The sequence below is a fragment of the Bemisia tabaci genome, chromosome 2, assembly GCF_918797505.1.
Source record: "Bemisia tabaci chromosome 2, PGI_BMITA_v3".
Lineage (NCBI taxonomy): Eukaryota > Metazoa > Arthropoda > Insecta > Hemiptera > Aleyrodidae > Bemisia > Bemisia tabaci.
The window spans coordinates 35,708,239-35,731,402 of NC_092794.1; the positions used below are offsets into that span (position 1 = coordinate 35,708,239).

At 40.8% G+C, this 23,164-nt stretch overlaps 1 protein-coding gene and 1 long non-coding RNA gene across 5 annotated transcripts in view; both read left to right on the forward strand.

Annotated features, from left to right (window-relative positions):
* The first annotated feature begins 18,535 nt into the window (after window positions 1-18,535).
* LOC140224081 (uncharacterized) lies at window positions 18,536-20,378 on the forward strand. Its single transcript, XR_011899329.1, has 3 exons — window positions 18,536-19,338; window positions 19,667-19,695; window positions 20,240-20,378. It is a non-coding gene; the product is annotated as an uncharacterized lncRNA (long non-coding RNA).
* A 113-nt stretch (window positions 20,379-20,491) lies between these two features.
* The window catches only part of Nup214 (nuclear pore complex protein Nup214), a 208,611-nt gene continuing 205,938 nt past the window's right edge, over window positions 20,492-23,164 (forward strand). For 3 of the 4 annotated variants that reach the window (XR_011899324.1, XM_019045593.2, XM_072297225.1), the window contains exon 1: window positions 20,492-21,038. Coding sequence is in view for 3 of the 4 variants with exons in the window: in XM_019045593.2 (XP_018901138.1) it covers window positions 20,985-21,038 (54 nt within the window). In the remaining variant the exon portion in view is untranslated. The remainder of the gene's footprint in view (window positions 21,039-23,164) is intronic. The other variant, XM_019045590.2, reaches the window with a different exon arrangement.

Below are 23,164 nucleotides of genomic sequence, written 5' to 3' on the forward strand. Positions count from 1 at the left end.
ATAATAACTAGCTGACGCTATTTGTTACGACGCGAAGCTATTTGTTATTCTATGATATGGGCTTCTCCATAGAGAAAAAAAAGGGGGCTTCTCCAGCCTACATATTCTGTGGAATAAGAGACTAACGTCAACAGAAGCGACATATCGCTAACATCGGCGGAAGAGCGTGAGTAGTTTTGTGAAAGCCATTTGGCGGGAAAATCCATGGGCATTTAAAACTAGGAACCAAAACTGAACTTTTGGCTATTTTCAGCAGATTTTTGGCGGGAGAACTCTTCTTTTACAGATTTTTGTGAGATGAAATGTTCCGAAGAATTCAAGAATTAGTTTCTCAGTAGAATCTATGTGGTTCAATATTTCCAGATTAAAAGATGCAGCACTTTACCCCTTAATTTGGAATGTCTATCTCTCATCTGTTCTGGATGAATCGATCTTCACCGCCAGATTACAATATATCATATTTTTGAAGTTTAAAGCCTTAGAAACCGAAAATTAATGCAAAATCCTAGCAAAATGAGACTTTTGGTTCCTAGTTTTGAATTCCCGCCAGGCCCCCATGAGAGCAGTTAATTTGCTACCAACTGTTGTAAGAATATTGAAACAGAATACTTAGCATGACAGTACTTGATAAAATTGTATTTGATCAAAAACCATTATTACACATTACTATTTATACTTTATTAAAGCTTTATAATCAGATTCAAGAGGAAATTTCTCTCGCTCCGGTCAAAATCTTTCACTACTGGTAGTGCCATCAATTTTCTAAAGTTGTCTAACCTGTAGCAAAATTACTCACGCTTTCTAACACAGATTAGTCCAGATCGCTAACATCGGCGGAAGAGCGTGAGTAGCTTTGTGAGCGCCATTGGCGGGAAAATCCATGGGCATTTAAAACTAGGAACCAAAACTGAAATTTTGGCTATTTTCAGCAGATTTTCGGCGGGAGAATACTTCTTTTTCAGATTTTTGTGGGATGAAACGTTCCGAAGAATGCAAGAATTAGTTTCTCAGTAGAATTTATGTGGTTCAATATTTCCAGATTAAATAATTAAGGTGGAAATAAATAAAGAAGGAGAATTAATTAAAATACGAGTAAACAAGGCTAAAAATTATTGAAACACCAAAAGGTAAGACGTTTCGAGCTGCTTCCAGCTCATTTTCAGCTGCAAAAACACATAAAAACAAGTAAACAATTAAGTGGCGACCTGACCTCAGCCGTTATCACGTAACCACTCATAATAACGGCTGGGGTCAGGTCGCCACTCAATTTTTTACTTGTTTTTATGTGTTTTTGCAGCTGAAAATGAGCTGGTAGCAGCTCGAAACGTCCTGCCTTTAAGTGTTTCAATAATTTTTAGCCTTGTTTACCCGTATTTTAATTAATTCTCCTTCTTTATTCGTATAATCGGGCTATGTTTTTGTGCTTTATCGGTGGAAATAAACAAATCAGAGTTCATCAGTATACTGAGTAGATATAACATTATTGAAAAAATTTGCAGATTATAATATATCATATTTTTGAAGTTTAAAGCCTTAGAAACCGAAAATTAAAGCAAAATCCTGCCAAAATGAGACTTTTGGTTCCTAGTTTTGAATTCCCGCCAGGCCCCCATGAGAGCAGTTAATTGCTACCAACTGTTGTAAGAATATTGAAACAGAATACTTAGCATAACAGTACTTGATAAAATCTTATTTGATCAAAAACCATTATTACACATTACTATTTATACTTTTTTCAAGCTTTATAATCAGATTCAATAGGAAATTTCTCTTGATCCGGTCAAGTTCTTTCACTACTGGTAGTGCCATTAATTTTCTAAAGTTGCCTAACCTGTAGCAAAATTACTCACGCTTCTGAAGCATTGGCTAGATTGGATGTTAGCGATCTGGACTAATAGATCGTATTCGATACATCAAACTAGAGTCCTTTATACCCAGAGTAACGACAACTCGATTATCAGCTGACTGGCAGCCGACCTTGGCTGGCCATGGAGGCCGAAACTAGTGCACTCAAACGAACGATATTGGGGGATAAGGATCAGGAATCCTGCGATGTCTGTCACACAGAAACAACAACATCAACAAATTGATCAATTAAAAAGAAAATGAGATTGGTTTGTGAATAATTTCTTAATCCATTTTCATTTTGGACCGATGGCAATAACAATTTACTCTTGATAAACCACAATTAGGTAATATTTTCATTATTCTTGTTCACATACGAGGTACCGCCATCTTGGTGCACTAGTTTCGGCCTCCATGAGCGAGAACCAATCAGAATTGGATTTTTTTTAGGCCACTTTCAGCCCAATCCTGGCCCAACCAAAAGTGAGTTGTCGTAACTCTGCATCTGGGTATAAAGGGACTCTACATCAAACGGGTGAGATTGTATCGATATCGATTGGTTCAAAACATAAACATAGCCTCAAAAGTAAATTCAGAAATCTGAGAGAACGGATCTTTTGAAACAGATTTTTTATTCTTTTGAGTACCAAATGCCAATGCAAAGTGAAATTGTCAGGAAATTTCTCATTTTCAGCTTTTCCAATTAAAATCCTTACAGTTTGGTTTGAGGTTATGTTCTATTGTTTTGAACCAAACGATACATCGAACCGTTATCGAATACGGTCTATCTGTGCTTTCTAAGCATTAGCTATATTGGACGTTAGCGATCTGGACTAATCTGTGATTGGACGTTAGCGATCTGGACTAATCTGTGAGAAGCGAAAGCCACCGCCATTTTCATGTCAACGAAGCATAACGAAAGTAGATTACCTGTATAGGGAGAGTAGCGACAGATCGGTTCATGGAGGGCTTAGGGCCCAAAAGTGCAGCCACCCTTCTGAGCAACTTCTAACACACAAAATTTCACTGCCAGCCTACAGATTTCAATTCTAACCAAGATGGCTAAGAATGTACATAAAAGAGCGTTCTTTCGCAAAAATAAGTAAATTTATGCAAAAAGTAAACCAAATACATGCTTTCTAAACGACGGTTCGTAACAATTGTATTTGTAAATCGCTCTGGACATTCGAAATTCATAGGTTGGCTGCCCTTTTGGGCCCTAACTTTATTCGCGGAGGCATCGGTGAAGGCCTGATGGACTTTCGGAGTTTCAGATCTGTCCCTACTCTCCCTATACAGGTACTCTAAACGAAAGTAGAGTCCCTTCCAACTTTCAAGGTCAGAAACCTGGAGCCTCAACAGTTGTTTACCTTCTTAGTATTTTGAATTGATAAACGCTGGTTACACGTGAAGCGGGAGTTTATTACGGGTGTTTTATTCCGGAGCGGTTATTACTTAGAAATATTTGTATACATTTCAGTATTAATTTTATATTTTCGTTTGTAGCATATCACTACAGCAAGAAAATAAAATTTTATCGAATATATTTTCTTTTCATCCAAATCTGTGTTATGTTATTGTTTTTTGTTCTATACCTGGTCGAAATAACGCAAAATAATCACCTTCCGTTCATAATTGTCAGTTCAGTTACCTCAATTGACATAATTTAACCTAAAAATATTAATGTTGTTCAAATATTCCCGCCTAAAAGTTCCAGGAACACATGCTTGTGTGTCGACTGTCGAGACAGGGAACTTCGGTTGGTGCAACAAACTCGTAACAGTTGCACCTGATTCCCTCAACAGTTGCGCCGTCGAGACAAGGCCTAAAGACGGAGTCCTCGTACGATTAAGCACTTTGAGAAGGAAAGAGGTAGAGTACCTATATTGAGAGAGTATGGCCACTGGGGTTACCACCTCTGATTGGCTCAGCCATCTTAGGCTGAATGGAGCCCTTAGGACCCAAAAATGGCGGACGCCATAAATTAATGAAAAGCAAAATGACTCAAAATGTAGTTTTCTTTGCTTATCGTAACGAGAAATTTACCCAAATGCTCTATTGCGACATCTTTATATATTTTTAAGGCTAATCGTGTGCAATTTTTGAGAAAAATTATCGTAGATGTAGTAAGGTTGGCAGCAAGTGCGGTTGGTGATAACCGTCAAAAGTTGGCAATGACCCCCCTCCCATCCACAAAAACCAAAACAAAGCACCGCCATTTTTGGGTCCTAAGCCTCTCCATGGGGCCCAGTGGCCATACTCTCTCAATATAGGTACTCTAGAAAGAGGCGTTAAAAAGTTGCCACGAGCGCACCGGTAATCGACCGATGACCATTGACTATTCGGATGCTATCTCGTAGATTGGCGCGTGAATTTCGACAAAACAGTAGGATTGTAATTTTTAAAGTCGGAAATTAAAAAAATTTAAGTTGAGTGAAACATTAATTTTTTTTGTTGAAAAACATTAGTTGAACAGAATGCCACTAATTTATTAAAGAGCTGATGACCTAACCTAACCTAACCTAACCGAACCTAACCGAACCTAACCGCTAAGTCAGTAAAAGTCGCTGATTTAGCTAACTATTTTCAATATTAAATTAATTGTTGTAAAAATGAGTTTTGTGACTTATTTGGACGAAGAATCATGATTGGGGGATTTTACAGATTGGAAAAAAAAAAGAAAAATACTGTGACGGGATCAGAGTTAAGAAATTTCATGACAGATTATAAAAAGAGATTTCATAATGAAATTTCATGAAATTTCGTGAAATTTCATTTAACACGCAGAATTCAGGATTAAACCCTTGAAACTTATGAATCTCCTTAAGTTCATTTATAGGAACGTGGTAAACTGTGAAAGGGAACTTTAGAAATGCCCAGAAAGTTGAGTAAAACAGCAGAAACATAATTTTGAATTTTTTATCTTAAATTTTGGTTGAACACACAGCCGTACCGGTTGAACACCAAAATAAATTTTACGGATGAAGTAAGACGTTAGCTTTCATATTTGGAGCAAAACAAATTTCTTGACTATAAAGAATCCTAGTACCCCCTCATAGTATATCGTTCTTTTTTGGTACAAAAGGGAGGGATCTTGAACTATCTTTGAAACAATTTAAATGATTTTTTCATTTGTCTCTGATTTTTTTCAGAAATTAACAGTTTGAAATTTGAAGTTAGGGTCCCCGGTTCCCCTCCCCTTGATAAGCCAGAACTGCCAGAAGAGAAAGAGTAGTAAGAGAAGACCAGAAGAGAAGAGCTGAGAGAGGACCGCGCTCCAACTGGTCTAATTGACGAATATTATTCTCTTTGAAAATAAAAACAAATTCTGTTAGAAAAAATAAGCATTTTTGACATTTTGTCGGTCGAAAGAAATTTCATTCGATGAAATTTCTTTTAGCAACTCTGGACGGGATCCGAACCCGGCATCATCACAGTAAACACACGAACTCATCGATGCGGGTAGGTGCCACCACTCATCACATGCGAATTTTTAAAAGTTGCCTCCCAAGTAGCATGGATTGCAATTTCATTGCAATGGATTGTGAGTTGATTGCAATTTTTGCTTGTTGCCTATACGTTCATTTGAAGGCGCTTAAAAAGTTGCAATTTTATTGCAATAAGTTTGCAAGAAATGTAGATTATGCTTGTTGCCTAACCTTCTTTTTCAAGGCACTATAAAGACTGCAATTTCGGTGCAATCATGTTGTAACAAATTCACGCCATGTGCCTAGGCATCCAATTCTCTAGTTGTTTTAAAGTTTTTTCGACTTAAATGTCTCACCTAACCCATATAGCCCAATATATTTTGAAAATATTGTCACTTTTATCAAAATATTTTCATGGCAATATTGTAATTAAGATATTTTCAAAATATTTTTAAAACATTTTAAAGGAATATTTTGAAAATGTTTACAAAAAATATTTTTAAAATAATTCAAAAATATTGCCTGTAAACATGCATGTTAAAAATATTCCTTAAGAAAGTTTTGAAAATATTTTAAAAATATTTTTTGAAAATATTTTTAAGTTCTCAAGTTAGTATGTGGTGTAATTTACACCGGTGTAAATTTAGTGTGAGTACCTATTCGTGATATCGAAAAAAAAATCAGACAAAAAAAATATGAAAAAAATAAATAACACGAAAAAAAATAAATAATAGGCAAAAGAAAGAAGCCTGAGAAAAACGGCGTTAATCAAATCTATGATGAATGTTGAGCCACGCACTGACGCAATGCATGCGATAACAGCCTTAACAGGCGTGATTTCAACTCAGCTCATCATCAGCTCCCTGAAGCTCAGTGGAAGAGTGCTCCGCTTAGACATTCGCGGGTCGGGTTCAAGCCCACTCAAGAGCGTCCGGTATTTTATGCTGCTAAACGTCGTAGGACATTAGGTAAGCATGGGTTCGAATTATTATAATTTCCCCGGAAAATTTAGGGGTTGAAATTTAAAGGTCGTCAATATTGAAATTTCTTTGCAAAAAAAAAAATTGCAACTTTTTTACAATGAGGGGGTCAGATGTTGTAAAATAATTGCAATTTTCTTGCAAGAAAATTGAAATCATCTGGAAATTTTATTTCATTTAAATTGCAATTTTTTCGTTGCAAAATGCTACTTGGGCTTGCTTTCCGTATAGCCATAGAATAATAAGGCTACGCCGTTAGATTTATTATTCTATGGTATAGCCAGGTATAGCTAGCACAGGATGCACGGTCTACGTGATTCAATACGTGCCGGCAGCAAGCCAAACATGAGCCAAACCGCAATGGCAGAAAGCAGAATTTCGCCTTCGCGCTCCATAGAGTCATAGAGTTATGACAATTCCTGTTGCTCTAGTCGTCTAGTTTAGTCAGTAGTTGAGTCTAGAGTACCTGTATAGCGAGAGTATAGACATATGTGAAACTCCGAAAATCCATCAGGCCTTCACCGATGTCTTCGCGAATAAAGTTAGGGCCCAGAAATGCAGCCAACCTATGAATCTCAATTATCCAGAGCGCTTTACTAATACAATTGTTACGAACCATCGTCTATAAAGCACGTATTTGACTTACTTCTTGCATAAATTTACTCATTTTTGCGGAAGAACGCTCATTTATGTACATTCTTAGCCTTCTTGGTTAGAATTGGAATGTGCAGACTGGCAGTGAAATTTTGTGCGCTAGAAGTTGGTTAGAAGGGTGGCTGCACTCTTGGGCCCTAAGCCCTCCATGAAGCGATCTGTCCATACTCTCGCTATATAGGTACTCTAGTTGAGTCCCGCTCTCATGCCACCATCTCGTGTGTTCTGTGAGTAACTAAACTGAAGTGAGCTACATAGTTACCTACAAAGTTGATGGCCGATGTTTTCGGAACAGGTAGTATTCTAAAAGATCCGGAACCATCTTAAAACAGCGGAGTTCGTTCCGGGATCGATTTTCACGGTTTATTAAACCCTTTTGGAGTCTTCCGTATTAATGAATCGCAGATATTATCTTTTTAGAGCCAATTGGCAGAAAGGATAGTCCGAGGAGAGGCCCGTCGCGATCAGATGATGGCCAGGGAGGGGTGCATAATGCATTAGGGATGCGGGAAAAGCGGGGGAGTGTTAGGGAGGAGGAGGGAAAGGAAGGAGGGAAAGGAGTGGGGAGGTAGGCTAAAGGGGCGGTTGGTTGAGGGAGGGGAGGGGAGAGGGGAGGGGGGAGGGGGGGAGGGGAGGGGAAGGGAGGGGAGTGGCAGGGGGAGGGAGGGGGAGGGAGGGGGTGGCAGGGGGAGGAAGGGGAGTGGCAGAGGGAGGGGATAGAGTGGCAGGGGGAGGGGGATGATGGATGTTGCCACATCCATCATCAATACGAGTAGAGCCGCGTAAATTCGGATCAGGCTCCGTAGTTTCATCCATTTCAGTTGTTCATCTTGTCAGACACATTTTATAGTAAGAATGGCTTCAAAAGACGATCCTCTGAAAATTTCAAGAAATTCCAAGGGGGAAATTTCATGCAATGCTGCCACATCCGTCATTCATTCCTGTCAAGCCGCGCAAATTCGGAGCAAGCCTTGTCATTTCATCAATTTCATTTGTTCGTCCAATTCGACTCATTTTATATCATAAATGGCCTCCCAGGACCATTCTCGGAAAATTTCAGGAAATTCCAAGGGGAAAAATTCATGCAATGTTGCCACGTCCGTCATTAATACGAATCAAGTCGCGTAAATTCGGAGCAGGCTCTGTCGTTTCAACCAATTCATTTGTTCATCCATTTTGACACATTTTATAGTAAGTATAGCCTCAAAAGACCATCCTCGGAAAATTTCGAGAAATTCCAAGGGAAAAAATTCATGCAATGTTGCCACGTTCGTCATCCATACGCGTCAAGTCGTGTAAATTCGGAGCAGGCTCTGTCGTTTCATCCATTTCATTTGTTCATCCATATTGACACATTTTATAGTAAGTATAGCCTCAAAAGACCATCCTCGGAAAATTTCGAGAAATTCCAAGGGAAAAAATTCATGCACTGTTGCCACGTTCGTCATCCATACGAGTCAAGTCGCGTAAATTCGGAGCAGGCTCTGTCGTTTTAACCAATTCATTTGTTCATCCGATTTCACTCATTTTATACTGACTAAGACCTCCCAGGACCATTTTGGGAAAATTTCGAGAAAATCCAAGGAGGAAATCTCGAGCAATGTTGCCGAGTTGCCTCAACATCCATACGAGTAGAGCCGCGTAAATTCGGCGCAGGCTCCGTAGTTTCATCCATTTCAGTTGTTCATCTTGTCAGACACATTTTATAGTAAGAATGGCTTCAAAAGACGATCCTCTGAAAATTTCAAGAAATTCCAAGGGGGAAATTTCATGCAATGTTGCCACATCCGTCATTCATTCCCGTCAAGCCGCGTAAATTCGGAGCAAGCCTTGTCATTTCATCAATTTCATTTGTTCGTCCAATTCGACTCATTTTATATCATTTATGGCCTCCCAGGATTATCCTCGGAAAATTCAGGAAAATCCAAGGGGAAAATCTCGAGCAATGTTGCGATATCCATCATTCATACGAGTAGAGTCGCGTAAATTTGAAACAGGCTCTGTCCTTTCATCAACTTCATTTGTTCATCCGATTTGACTCATTTTATAGTAAGAATAGCCTCCCAGGACCATGTTGGGAAAATTTCGAGTAATTCCAAGCGAGGAAATCTTGAGCAATGTTGCCAAGTTGCCTCAACATCTATACGAGTAGAGCCGCGTAAATTCGGAGCAGGCTCGCGATCCGTCGTTTTTCATCGATTTCATTTGTTCATCCGATTTGACTCATTTCATATCATGTATGGCCTCCCAGGACCATCCTTGGTAAATTACAAGAAAATCCAAGAGGAAATCCTGAGCAATGTTGTCATATCTCTCTATCCATTGCGTAAAGTCGCGTAAGTTCGAAGCAGGCTCTTTCGTTTCATAGATTTCATTTGTTCATCCGATTTAACACATTTTATATCACCGATGACCTCCAAGGATTATCTTAAGAAAATTTCGAGAAAATCCAAGGGTGAAATCCCGAGCAATGTTGTCACATCTACCTATCTTACGCGTAAAGTCGCGTAAATTCGGAGCAGGCTATTTCGCCTCATCGATTTCATTTGTTCATCCGATTTTACACATTTTATATCACCGATGACCTCCAAGCACCATCTTAAGAAAATTTCGAGTAAATCCAAGGATGAAATCCCGAGCAATGTTGTCACATCTACCTATCTTACGCGTAAAGTCGCGTAACTTCGAAGCAGGCTCTTTCGTTTCATAGATTTCATTTGTTCATCCGATTTGACACATTTCATATCACCGATGACCTCCAAGGACCATCCTCGGAAAATTTCGAGAAAATCCAAGGATGAAATCTCGAGCAATGTTGTCACATCTATCTATCAATGCGTAAAGTCGCGTAACTTCGGAGCAGGCTCTTTCGTTACATCGATTTCATTTGTTCATCCGATTTGACACATTTTATATTTCCTACGGCCTCCCGGGACCACCATAAGAAAATTTCGAGAAATTCCAAGGGTGAAATTTCATGCAATGTTGCCGCATCCGTCATTCATTCGCGTCAAGTCGCGTAAATCCGGAGCAGGCTCTTCCGTTACATCTTTTTCATTTGTTCATCGGATTTGACACATTTTGTATTAATAATGGACCCCAAGGACCATCCTCGGAAAATTTAGAGAAAATCGAAGTGAGACATCTCAAGCAATGTTGCCACATCCATCATTCAAACGAGTCCAGTCGCGTAAATTCGGAGCAGGATCGGTCGTTTCGTCAATTTCATTTGTTCATCCGATTTGACTCATTTTTTATCAACTTTGGCCTCCCAAGACCATCTTAGGAAAATTCCGAAAAATTCCAAGGGGGAAATTTCCTGCATTGTTGCCACATCCGTCATTCATACGAGTAGAGTCGCGTAAATTCGGAGCAGGCTGACGTTTGATCAATTTCATTTGTTAATCCGATTTGACACATTTTATATTCAGTATGGACCCCCAGGATGATCTTCGGAAAATATAGAGAGAATCCAAGGGGGAAATCTTGAGCAATGGTGCCGAATTGCCTTAAAGTTCTTACGAGTCGAATCGCGTGAATTTGGAACCGGCTAAGACGGTTCAACAATTTTATTTGTTCATATTATTTAACTCATTTTATAAATATTATGGCCTCCGTGGACCATCTTAGGAAAATTTAGAGAAAATTTAAGGGGAAAATCTTTATCAATGTTGTTGAATTCCGTATCATCAATAGGAGTCGAGTCGTGTAAATTCACAAAAGGCTGCGAATTTTCTTTTGTTTATCCGATTCGCCTCGTTTCATAAGAAGTATCTATCTCGGACTATTGCATGTTTATTCGGTTGGGGGGCTGAGATCTACTCACGAGCATCCTCGGAGTCCGAACACACAAAAAAACATCATGTCACCGCGGAAAATCTCGGAAAATTCTCCTTTCTTTACGCCCTCCTATTTTCGTTACCCACATCGAGGAAATGATTTTTCGAAGGGAAAATTATTGTATGTTCATCCAGTTTCGGTGCTAAAATCCACTCAGGAGCATCTTCGGAGTCCGAACACCTTTTAAAAACATCATGTCACCGCGAAAAATCTTGGAAAATTTTTCATTTTTTAGGTCGCCCTAAAATCACTAACAACAAGGAGAAAATGATTTTTCCGAAGGTAAACTGTTGTATGTCCATGCGATTTGGGGACTGAAATCAACTCTGGAGCATCCCCGGAGTCCGAAAAAATTACAAAACCATCATTTCACCACGGAAAATCCCGGAAAATTCTCTCTTTTACGTTACCTAAATTATTTGTTATCTTCAACGAGGAAATAATTTTCCCAAGGGAAACGCTTCTTTTTCGATTACGTTTCGCAGCTGATATCTACTCAGAAGGACTCTCTGAGTTTGAACACAGAACAATAATTGTTTTTTATCACGGTAAATCCTGGATTCTTTGCACTGCCGGGAATTTGTCTAATACAGGGTGTCCGGAAGTTAACTTACTTAACTTTCAGGATCGCTTTTCCGGCTTAAAATATGATTTATTTCCCTATACACATATGCTCGAAAACGCTTCATAAGTGAGCTATGCGCTTCCAAAGTTGCCATTTTTTTCTTTCAAATTGATGTAAATCCTCGTCATTTTTTCATAAGTGGCTGAAACTTAGTATGGGGAATTTTTAGCGCTCTATTCATTTTTTGTGTTTTCAAGGACGTACGTCTTCGAAAAATGACGTCACAAGCGTTCCCGAATTTGAAAATTGCGAAAACTTTCTTGGTAAATGATATCTCGAAAAACGAATTATGGCACTTGAATGAGCGTGAAAAATCAAGGGGCAAAGATTATGCACAAAATTTTCCAGAAATGCATTTCAACGCAAAAGAGCTTTGACAAATTTTAAGATTTTCGAAGTTCCTTGCTGAGTAGGCAATTTTTGCTGCAAGGACTGTAAGAAAAGCCTATAGAGCAAGGGGTTTCGAAAATTCCGAAGCTATCGATACGGCTGTTGACCCTTCCTTTCCCTCACACTTTTTCCAGGCTTGGGACTGGCCCGAGCATCATCTTACGAAAATCGCGGTTAGGCGGCGATATTTTTGATATCAAATATCCACCGAAAAAGCATACTTGGAGGCTTATCGAAAACATGGTTTCAAAGTGCGTTAGTTTCGTAGCACGAGTGTTAACAAATCATGCCGCCCCGAGCATTCACACGTAATCACTAAGCATGAAATGTTACACTAATTTAAATTGTTACACACACAACAACCGCAATTATTGTTGTTTGTTCAAACTCACAGGGTCCTTCTGAGTAGATATCAGCTGCGCGAAACGTAATCGAAAAAGAAGCGTTTCCGTTAGAAAAATTATTTCCTCGTTGTAGATAGCAAATAATTTAGGTAGGCGTAAAGAATAGAGAATTTTCCGGGATTTCCGCGGTGACATGATGTTTTTTTGTGTGTTCGGACTCCGAGGATGCTCGTGAGTAGATTTCAGCCCCCAAACCGAATGGACGTACAACAGTTTTCCATTGGAAAAATAATTTCCTCGTTGTAGTTAGCGATTTCCCGGCGACTTAAAAATATGGAATTTTCTGAAATTATCCGCGGTGACATATGATGGTTTTTTCATGTGTTTGGACTCCAAGGATGCCCGTGAGTAGATTTCAGCCCCCAAACCAAATGGACGTACAACAGTGTTCCCTTGGGAAAATTATTTCCTTTTGTAGTTAGCGATTTCCCGGCGGCGGGAAAAATAAATAATTTTCCGAGGTGACATGTGGTTTTCCTCGTTGAAGATAACAAATAATTTAGGTAAGCGTAAAAGAGAGAATTTTCCGGGATTTTCCGTGGTGAAATGATGGTTTTGTAATTTTTTCGGACTCCGGGGATGCTCCAGAGTTTATTTCAGTCCCCAAATCGCATGGACATTCAACAGTTTACCTTCGGATAAATCATTTTCTCCTTGTTGTTAGTGATTTTAGGGCGACCTAAAAAATGAAGAATTTTCCAAGATTTTTCGCGGTGACATGATGTTTTTAAAAGGTTTTCGGACTCCGAGGATGCTCCTGAGTAGATTTCAGCACCGAAACCGGATGAGCATACAATAATTTTCCCTTCGAAAAATTATTTCCTTTTGCAGTTAGCGATTTCCCGGCGGCAGGAAAAATAAATAATTTTCCGAGGTGACATGTGGTTTTAATTGTTAATTCGCACTCCGGGAATACTCCCGAGTACATTTCAGTCCGAATTATGGTGGCAAGAAAATTTGCACTTCTGAAAGAGAGAAAAAAACAGGGCTTTTTAATGCGAAAAAGTAGCCCAACCTCACGCTAGGTACATATTATCTCTGGATTCGACTCCAAAGCTCAGAAAAAGCTCTGCAAGTTACGGCGATGAGCAGAGGAGTTTGTTAGGAGAGTTACACTGAGAGTGGACGCATGTATCAAGACAAACTCTCTGTGCAAAGATATATACGAAACACATCTTAACATGGTTGCCACTCTGTTACGGACCGACTCGATTCGTATATGGATGATGACATTTGGCAGCATTGCTGGAGATTTCCCCAATAGATTTCCTCTAAAATTTCAAAGAATGATGCTTTGGGTACATACTGAATATAAAATGTGTTAAATCGGATGAGCAAATAAAAATGATCGAACGTCAGCCTGCTCCGAATTAACGCGACTCGCGAAATATGGATGATCGTAATGTTTGGCGATATCGCTCGAGATTTCACCCTTGAATTTCCTCTATAATTTCCTAGGATGGCCCTGGGGTTCCATACTTAACATAAAATGTGTCAAATTGGATGAACAAATGAAATAGATGTAAGGGCTGAGCCTGCTCCGAATTTACGCGGCTCTCCTCGTTTGGATGTTGAGGCAACTCGGCAAAATTGCTCGAGATTACCCCCCTGGATTTTCTCGAAACTTTCCGAGGACGGTCCGAGGAGGCCATAGGGACTTCATATAAAATGAGTCAAATGGGATGAACAAATGAAATCGATGAAACGACGGAGCCTGCTCCAAATTTACGCGACTCCACTCGTATGAATGATGGATGTGGCAACATTGCTCGAGATTTTTCCCTTGAATTTTCTTGAAATTTTCCCAATGGTTCTGGGAGGCTATAAATGATATAAAATGAGTCAAATCGGACGAACAAATGAAATTGATGAAATGACAAGGCTTGCTCCGAATTTACACGGCTTGACAGGAATGAATGACGGATGTGGCAACATTGCATAAATTTCCCCCTTGAAATTTCTTGAAATTTTCAAAGGATCGTCTTTTGAAGCCATTCTTACTATAGAATGTGTCTGACAAGATGAACAAATGAATTGGTTGAAACGACAGAGCCTGCTCCGAATTTACGCGACTTGATTCGTATCAATGACGGACGTGGCAACATTGCATGAATTTTTCCCCTTGGAATTTCCTGAAATTTTCCGAGGATGGTCCTGGGAGGCCATTTATGATATAAAATGAGTCGAATTGGACGAACAAATGAAATTGATGAAATGACAAGGCTTGCTCCGAATTTGCGCGGCTTGACAGGAATGAATGACGAACGTGGCAACATTGCATGAATTTTTTCCCTTGGAATTTCTCGAAATTTTCCGAGGATGGTCTTTTGAGGCTATACTTACTATAAAATGTGTCAAAATGGATGAACAAATGAATTGGTTGAAACGACAGAGCCTGCTCCGAATTTACGCGACTTGATTCGTATTAATGACGGACGTGGCAACATTGCATGAATTTTTCCCCTTGGAATTTCTTGAAATTTTCCGAGGATGGTCTTTTGAGGCTATACTTACTATAAAATGTGTCAATATGGATGAACAAATGAAATGGATGAAACGACAGACCCTGCTTCGAATTTACGCGGCTCTCCTCCTTTGGATGTAGAGGCAACTCGGCAACATTGCTCGAGATATTCCCCTTGGATTTTCTCGAAATTTTTCGAGGATGGTCTTTAGGGGCCATTCTTACTATAAAATGTGTCAAAAGGGATGAACAAATGAAATCGATGAAACGACAGAGCCTGCTCCGAGTTTACGCGGCTCTACTCGTATGGATGTTGAGGCAAATCGGCAACATTACTCAAGATTTCCTCCTTGGAATTTCTCGAAATTTTCCCAACATGGTCCTGGGAGGCTCTACTTACTATAAAATGAGTCAAATCGGATGACAAATGAAGTTGATGAAAGGACAGAGCCTGTTCCAAATTTACGCGACTCTACTCGTATGAATGATGGATATGGCAACATTGCTCGAGATTTTTCCCTTGGATTTTCCTGAAATTTTCCGAGGATGGTCCTGGGAGGTCTTAGTCAGCATAAAATGAGTGAAATCGGATGTACAAATGAATTGGTTAAAACGACAGAGCCTGCTCCGAATTTACGCGACTTGATTCGTATTAATGACGGACGTGGCAACGATGCATGAATTTTTCCCCTTGGAATTTCTTGAAATTTTCCGAGGATGGTCTTTTGAGGCTAAACTTACTATAAAATGTGTCAAAATGGATGAACAAATGAAATGGATGAAACGACAGAGCCTGCTTCGAATTTACGCGGCTCTCCTCCTATGGATGTAGAGGCAACTCGGGAACATTGTTCGAGATTACCCCCTTGGAATTTCTTGAAATTTTCCGAGGATGGTCTTTTGAGGCTATACTTACTATAAAATGTGTCAAAATTGATGAACAGATGAAATGGATGAAACGACAGAGCCTGCTCCGAATTTACACGACTTGACTCGTATGGATGACGAACGTGGCAACAGTGCATGAATTTTTTCCCTTGGAATTTCTCGAAATTTTCCGAGGATGGTCTTTTGAGGCTATACTTAGTATAAAATGTGTCAAAATGGATGAACAAATGAATTGGTTGAAACGACAGAGCCTGCTCCGAATTTACGCGACTTGATTCGTATTAATGACGGACGTGGCAACATTGCATGAATTTTTCCCCTTGGAATTTCTTGAAATTTTCCGAGGATGGTCTTTAGGGGCCATTCTTACTATAAAATGTGTCAAAAGGGATGAACAAATGAAATCGATGAAACGACGGAGCCTGCTCCGAATTTACGCGGCTCTATACTCGTATGGATGTTGAGGCAAAGCGTCAACATTGCTCAAGATTTCCTCCTTGGAATTTCTCAAAATTTTCCCAACATGGTCCTGGCAGGGGAGGACTGGCCCTAAATTAAGTATGGGGCGGGGCCCTAGGGGGTTCGGGGGCCCTCCCCCGGAAAATTTTGAAAATTAGGCCCTTTTAGAATGAATTTTACGCTATTTTAGACCCTATTCTTTAATATTATTTTTGAAACATTATCCAAAAAGAGACCAGAAGCCCAACGTTACGTAACTCTTTTTTGCCGTAAGACCTTTTTTTTTCCCTGTTAATTTAAAAAACTGACCAAAATAGGGGGGAGGGGCGAGGCTTGTGTTACGTATTTATTTATTTTTTTGAGGGGGGGGGGATGGTTCGAGCTTGCGTTACGATGCGTTACGGAGGGGGGATGGGGGTAAAAAAATCGGAAAAACTGCGTTACGTATTACATGGACAGCCCCCATTATGGATTTCGCTAAAGGGGGAAAAATCGCCGAAGGCCCCTACGAAATCCCTTGAGGAAGGTAGGAAAGGTTCCCTACTAGGGGCCTCCAAAGTTCAAAATTGCATAGAAATGCGCCCTCGAGGCCTCTCTGAATCAGTACCAAAGGGCCCCCGGCAAAAAGGACCCTTTTGTCGAATCGGCGAGAAAGAGCCCGGTGCCTTGAAGGTCCTTAGAGGCGGTATAAAACCGCATCAAGGCCTCTTCAAATCGGCAATAAATGGTCCCTTGGAAACGGCAAAAAAGGACTCCTTCGAATCAGATAAAGGGGCTCTTTTAAGGTCCTTAGAAGCGGCAAAAAAAAGGCTCCATCGAGTCTTCTTCGAATCGGCAATAAATGAGTCCTCAGGCTCTTCCGAAATGACAAAAAAGGACCCCTTTGGACTTATTCGAATCAGAAAAAAGGGCTCTCAAAATGCAACGCCCTTATGATACGGCATAAAAAAGCTCCTTCAGGGCGCTCTCCGAATCGGCAATAAAGTGTCCTGTCCTCTCAGGAGTCTCGGGGCCCTTTCTCGAGGACGAACCGAAAAAGCCCTCGGGCGCTTCTTCGAAACGGCGAAATACGGCCCTTCAAATCGGCCAAAAGAGGCCCCTCCGGGGCCCATTTTGGCCGATGAAAGTGGGGCGATCGCCCCATCGCCACTCCGGCCAGTCCGTCCCTGGGTCCTGGGAGGCTATCCTTACTATAAAATGAGTCAAATCGGATGAACAAATGAAGTTGATGAAAGGACAGAGCCTGTTCCAAATTTACGCGACTCTACTCGTATGAATGATGGATATGGCAACATTGCTCGAGATTTTCCCCTTTGGATTTTCCTGAAATTTTCCAAGGATGGTCCTGGGAGGCCATTAATGATATAAAATGAGTCGAATTGGACGAACAAATGTAATTGATGAAATGACAAGGCTTGCTCCGAATTTGCGCGGCTTGACTCGTATTGATGATGGACGTGGCAACATTGCATGAATTTTTCCCTTTGGAATTTCTTGAAATTTTCCGAGGATGGTCTTTTGAGGCTATACTTACTATAAAATGTGTCAAAATGAATGAACAAATGAATCGGTTGAAACGACAGAGCCTGCTCCGAATTTACGCGACTCGATTCGCGTCAATGATCAATTAATCAATCAATCAATCAATCAATCAATCTATCAATGGTTATTAAAGTAGGTAGAGAAACTGACGAAGCATCAACTCCACCGTCCCTTCGCTCCCTCCCCCTCCCCTCCTCTCTTCTCCCCTCCCCTCTTCCTCCCCTCCCCTCTTCCTCCCCTCCCCTCTTCCTCCCCTCCCTTCCCCCTCCCTTCCCCTCCCTTCCCCCTCCCTTCCCCCTCCCCTCTCCCTGCCACTCCCCTCCCTTCCCCTCCCCTCCCTCCTTCATCCGCCCCTACAGCCTACCTTCCCCCTCCCCTCCTCTCCCTCCACCAACCGCCCCTTTAGCCTATCTTCCCCCTCCCCTCCTCTCCCTCCACCAACCGCCCCTTTAGCCTATCTTCCCCCTCCCCTCCTCTCCCTCCACCAACCGCCCCTTTAGCCTACCTTCCCCTCCCCTCCCCCTCCCCTCCCCGCCCCTCCCCCCCCCACCCCTCCCCACCCCCTCCCCACCCCCTCCCTCCTTCATCCGCCCCTTTAGCCTACCTTCTCCCCCTCCCCCTCTCACCTCCAACCGCCCCTTTAGCCTACCTCCCCCCTCCCCTCCCCCTTCCTTTCCCTCCCCCTCCCTAACACTCCCCCGCTTTTCCCGCATCCCTAATGCATTATGCACCTCTCCCTGGCCATCATCTGATCGCGACGGGCCTCTCCTCGGGCTATCCTTTCTGCCAATCGGCTCTGAAAAGATAATATCTGCGATTCATTAATACGGAAGACTCCAAAAGGGTTTAATAAACCGTGAAAATCGATCCCGGAACGAACTCCGCTGTTTTAAGATGGTTCCGGATCTTTTCCGGATCTTTTAGCATACTACCTGTTCCGAAAACAACGGACATCAACTTTGTAGGTAACTATGTAGCTCACAGGTATGGACTGTATGGACAAACGGGGTGCCGAAGTCAGGGCTGCCAGAACGTGTACTTTCGGTACACACGTGTACTATCGATTTTCGTTTTGGATTATTTTGTACTTTTCAGAATTCGGATTAATTGTGTACTTTCGCCGAATTTTGTGTACTCTGTGTACAATTTTTTTCAAAATTAGGAAATAATCTCGAGTTTTCAAAGAATTTTTAAAATTTCCCGCCGAATTAGTGGCGCAAATAATTTATTAGGCTAAAATTCCCGCAGAAATCCCTCTCTGTTATTCAATGGTTGATTCTACCTAATTCTACTCAATCGTGGGATCAAATTGTAGACTTCCAAGTACTTTTGGCGTGCTTTTGTGTATATTTGAAAAAAATGTGTACTATTTGTGTACTTTCTTTCTCGCGGATTATTTTGTACTTTCCCCCAAAATTTCGGATTATTTTGTACTTTGGACTCTAATTCTGTGCACTTTCTCAAGTCCCGTTTCTGGCAGCCCTGGCCGAAGTGGCAGCGCTGAGAAAATCGGCGATCGAGTGACGTATGAAGTCGTACCGTCCATTTGCCGCGTATTTGTCTTCGCAGTCGTACTCTCGATGCTGTCAAATCTACGCGTTTTGACGACTTTCCAAAATTCCATTTGTCCATACCTGTAGTAGAGTGTACCCATAGAGTACAATAGAGTCGCAAAGTACTGGATCGCCGATGAAGCCAATCCATGAACAGGCGTTTCCGAGCCGCGTGTGCTCCGAAAATAGTGAACCATTTGTGAACCCAACGGCATTTTGTAACACGGCGGCTTATGGAGAAATCAAGAACTGCTTGTGGTTTTTAGGTATTTTATAATTCAATCAGCATTAATTTTTGCAAATTTTGCTATTTAAAGGTAGTCAAAGCCATAATGAATCCATTGATGTATATTACTCCTGGATAAAATTCATATAGGAATTTAATTTCTGACTTATACCAAGTGTGAACCAACCGGCATTTTTTTACACGGTGGCTTATGGAGAAATCAACGACTGCTTGTGTTTTTTCGACTTTTTTTAATTCCATCGGTATTAATTTGTGCAAATTTTGCTTGAAATAGATATTCAAAGCCATAATGAATCCATTAATGTATGTTACTCCGAGATAATATTCATTTATGGACTCAATTTCAGACTTATTACCGGCCTACTTATTTTAGCTGGTTCAGTAGCTACGTTTATGCGAGGCTCGAAACCGGGGTTTCACGAAACCCGAGTTTGTAATGCAAGTTTCCTCCGTCGGGTTTATGCGGGCGCTGTAACCCGACTTTCGCGGGAAATCAAAGTTTCCGATTTTGGCGCTGTTTATGCGCATATTTTCGATTGAACTTGAATTTCATGTTGGCGCCATTTTCACAAGCTATACTTCATTTTTCCACTATGAATTGATTCAATAAATTATTAGGTATTACTCTTTTATCCTGTGTATGTTCAATTTTTCCACAGTATATAAGCGGAGGCTTCATCTTCACTAGAAAAGCCTTTACTGACTTTCTGAGCAACAGTTGGAAAAATGACAGTAGATGTTTAATCATTTTACGTTCATCTTTAAAATTGAATGAATACCTAATCTCAACAACCCTCCAAATCATGGTCGAGCTTATATTCTGAGTTATTAATCCATTAATGTATGTTACCCCGAGATAATATTCATATATGGACTCAATTTCAGACTTATTACCGGCCTACTTATTTTAGCTGGTTCAGGTTCAGTGTGTGTCTAGCCGACGACGAACGGAGCCGAGTCGGGACTGTCGGGAGTGGGGAGCGCTGAGCGCGAGTCTCTGCGTATGCGTCATCGCTAGTCGCCGCACACTAGTCTCCGGAGAACTGGACAAAACAGCCTCGAAAAGTGACTTCATCGGCGATCCAGTACTTTGCGACTCTATTGTACTCTATGAGTGTACCTTGCTCACTTCAGTAAGTCTGTGAGTAACGGATAGACTCTATTAGTGCCACGTCACAGTCGGTATCGATTGTATCGAACTGGATCCAAACAATCAAACATAACCTTACTATTCAATATGAAACTAAAGAATTTCAGAGATAATTCGCTCAGTTTGAGAAAAAAGTTGTGTTAGAGACAGCTCTTTTAATCGCGGAACGTTCCCGCATTGTTAAGTTGACGGGATAAAGCAGTTTCAGAAAGGTGAAAATACCCACGAGGGCCACCATGATTTAGGCCACTCCTATGCCACTCCAGTTTCTTGGCTTTTGACAGTGAAATTCTGGGAGGGAGGTGTCAAGATGAGGTTATGTTTGATTGTTTGGATCCAGTTCGATACAATCGATACCGACTGTGACGTGGCACTAATAGCGTCTATAACGGACTCTTCAGCGTCGAACAGTTGTGTTGTGAACGATTGAACACTTTAGACACCAAAAAATCCCCTTCTGTATCTTCTCACTAGTCACCAGGCTCTATTACAATTTTTCGGAAGGCTGGAAGTTCATGAATTCATGTTTTATCATTATGTCCTCACCACCGCAAGTTAAAGAAGTCAAGGTTTGATTCAATTCTTATGTACTAGGGCATGTAATATCCATGGCCAGAAGAAGGCGAAGCTGAGTAGTATGGGCTTATTGTCGTGGATAGCCGTAACATTTGCCTCTGTTTGTATCAGTTAAATAATGGATGTTTAATCGAGGACGAGGTGTCTTAGTGCAGGTTTTGAAAAATTTGTATTATTGATGATTTCAACTAAAACTAGTCTCGCGTATTCTCTAACGAGTCCACTACGTAAATCCAACTTTTAAGTATTACGAAGCAAGTTCAAACTTTCTCTCCCCCATAAGGCACCGTGTAATTTTGAAACTGTTAACTTGTATTCTAGAAAGAGGCACAACTGCATTTTTGCGCCCTGGTCTCCAAGGCCCTTAGAGATTCATGTTTTGTGATCAGATTCGAAAGATACAATTTGAAATTGCCATGTGACAGTTGATACTACATAAGTAGTTCACACAAGGTAGGTTCGACAAGCTGCTGATAAAAGAGCATGCAGTATCCTTTGATTTGCATTAAAAATCCTGTAAGAATCCACCGCTGGTTTGAATTAAATTGAAGTGAATTTGCTCCTTCTAAGTAGCACTTCTCCATCCAACAGTATTGGACCATCAAAGTAACAAGGGTTTGTGTGAAAGGGCACTTTTTAGACCCAAAGTTTATGAAAATTATTTAGGTGTTAATAAATGTCAGCAGTACATATGAGCTGTTTGTTTTTGAAATGTGTTGAATCCAAATATCGTGATTTGCATCGAGAAATGTGTGTTGAAAGCACATGCGCAGTGGCTATCGTTCTTATTTTGGCATCGAAATCAAAATCTGCTAAAGTTCTTGACATAATTGATGCTGTATACACCATGCCAGTTCAACCATGCCAAAACAAAAACGAAAATTTTCTACCGAGCTCTTTGTAGTGGTGTAGAAACTTCCCGATCAAGGATACCCGGAACATTTCCCTGTTTTCAGTAGGGATGTCGATACTCGGGGAAGCACTGATACCGGTATCGAGCATCAAGCTGAAGTATCGATACTATTTCTGAATTATGTTGCAATGCGGAGTGTGCGTATGTCTGTCGGCTGTTAAATTCCGCCAGATTTACGCCTCTGTTGAAACCGCCCTTATTTGCATGTTAAGTCAACTATTATGAGCCCTTTACTACAGTTATCGAACCGAGCTTTTAAAATTTTTAAGGAAAGTAATCATCTTGAGAAACTTGATAACTCCGCTGTTTGTCACAGTGCATAGTGAAGATGAAATAGAAGAGAGAGAAGTTTTTAAAAAAGAAAAAAGGGCCTTCTTCATGGCCAAATCAGATTAAGTATCGATATCGTCGATATTGGGGTCTGGGGATCGAAACGTGTCACCACATGGTGTCCATATTGTTGTGTATCGATCAAAAGTATCGATACTTAGGAAGTATTTGTTAAGTATCGACATCCCTAGTTTTCGGTAGAATAGCAAAAGACTCTTTGTTTTTCTCACAAAATGGAAGCATTTTATGAAAGAAGGACCAAGAGAAGGTCACAGCTTCAAAAATTTTTGAATGAAAATGGTTATTTTAAGTGGGAAGGCTTAGAACATTCTGCATCCCCAGCTCCTCCAATATTGAATTGATTTTTGTGGTTTTAGGGCTTGAGGAAATCATCTCAGTAAGTTTTTGACTGTGGAAATCTGGTTGTGAAAATATAATGTGGATACTGGTTGCTCTGTATTTTGAAGAAGGATTTGGCTAATTGTGACAAGGGTCTTGAACTGCTTCAAGGCTGCCAAACTTGAACTCAGCAGCATTTTTTGCCTTCTTACTTTCTAGACTGCCAAGAGAGATTCTTTGACAGAACCTTGTTTACTTAATCCAACTCAAACTTTTAAAGAGCCGTATGCCAAAACGACATTTTTCGCCCCCCCCCCCCCCCCCCCACTAAAACTTATTCAAACTTTGTCTATCAGTTACTAATAATGGAGCGCTTCTTTCCCCAAATATTCAGACCCCCAAAAAATTTTGGGGGGGCGCTAGGGGGGGTGGAAGTCAAAACCTGTGAACCTCGATATCTTTCGAACGAAACAAGATATTGAGGCCCGGTTTGGACGAAAAATCGTCAAAAGATGCATACTTTAAGATTCTCAAGTT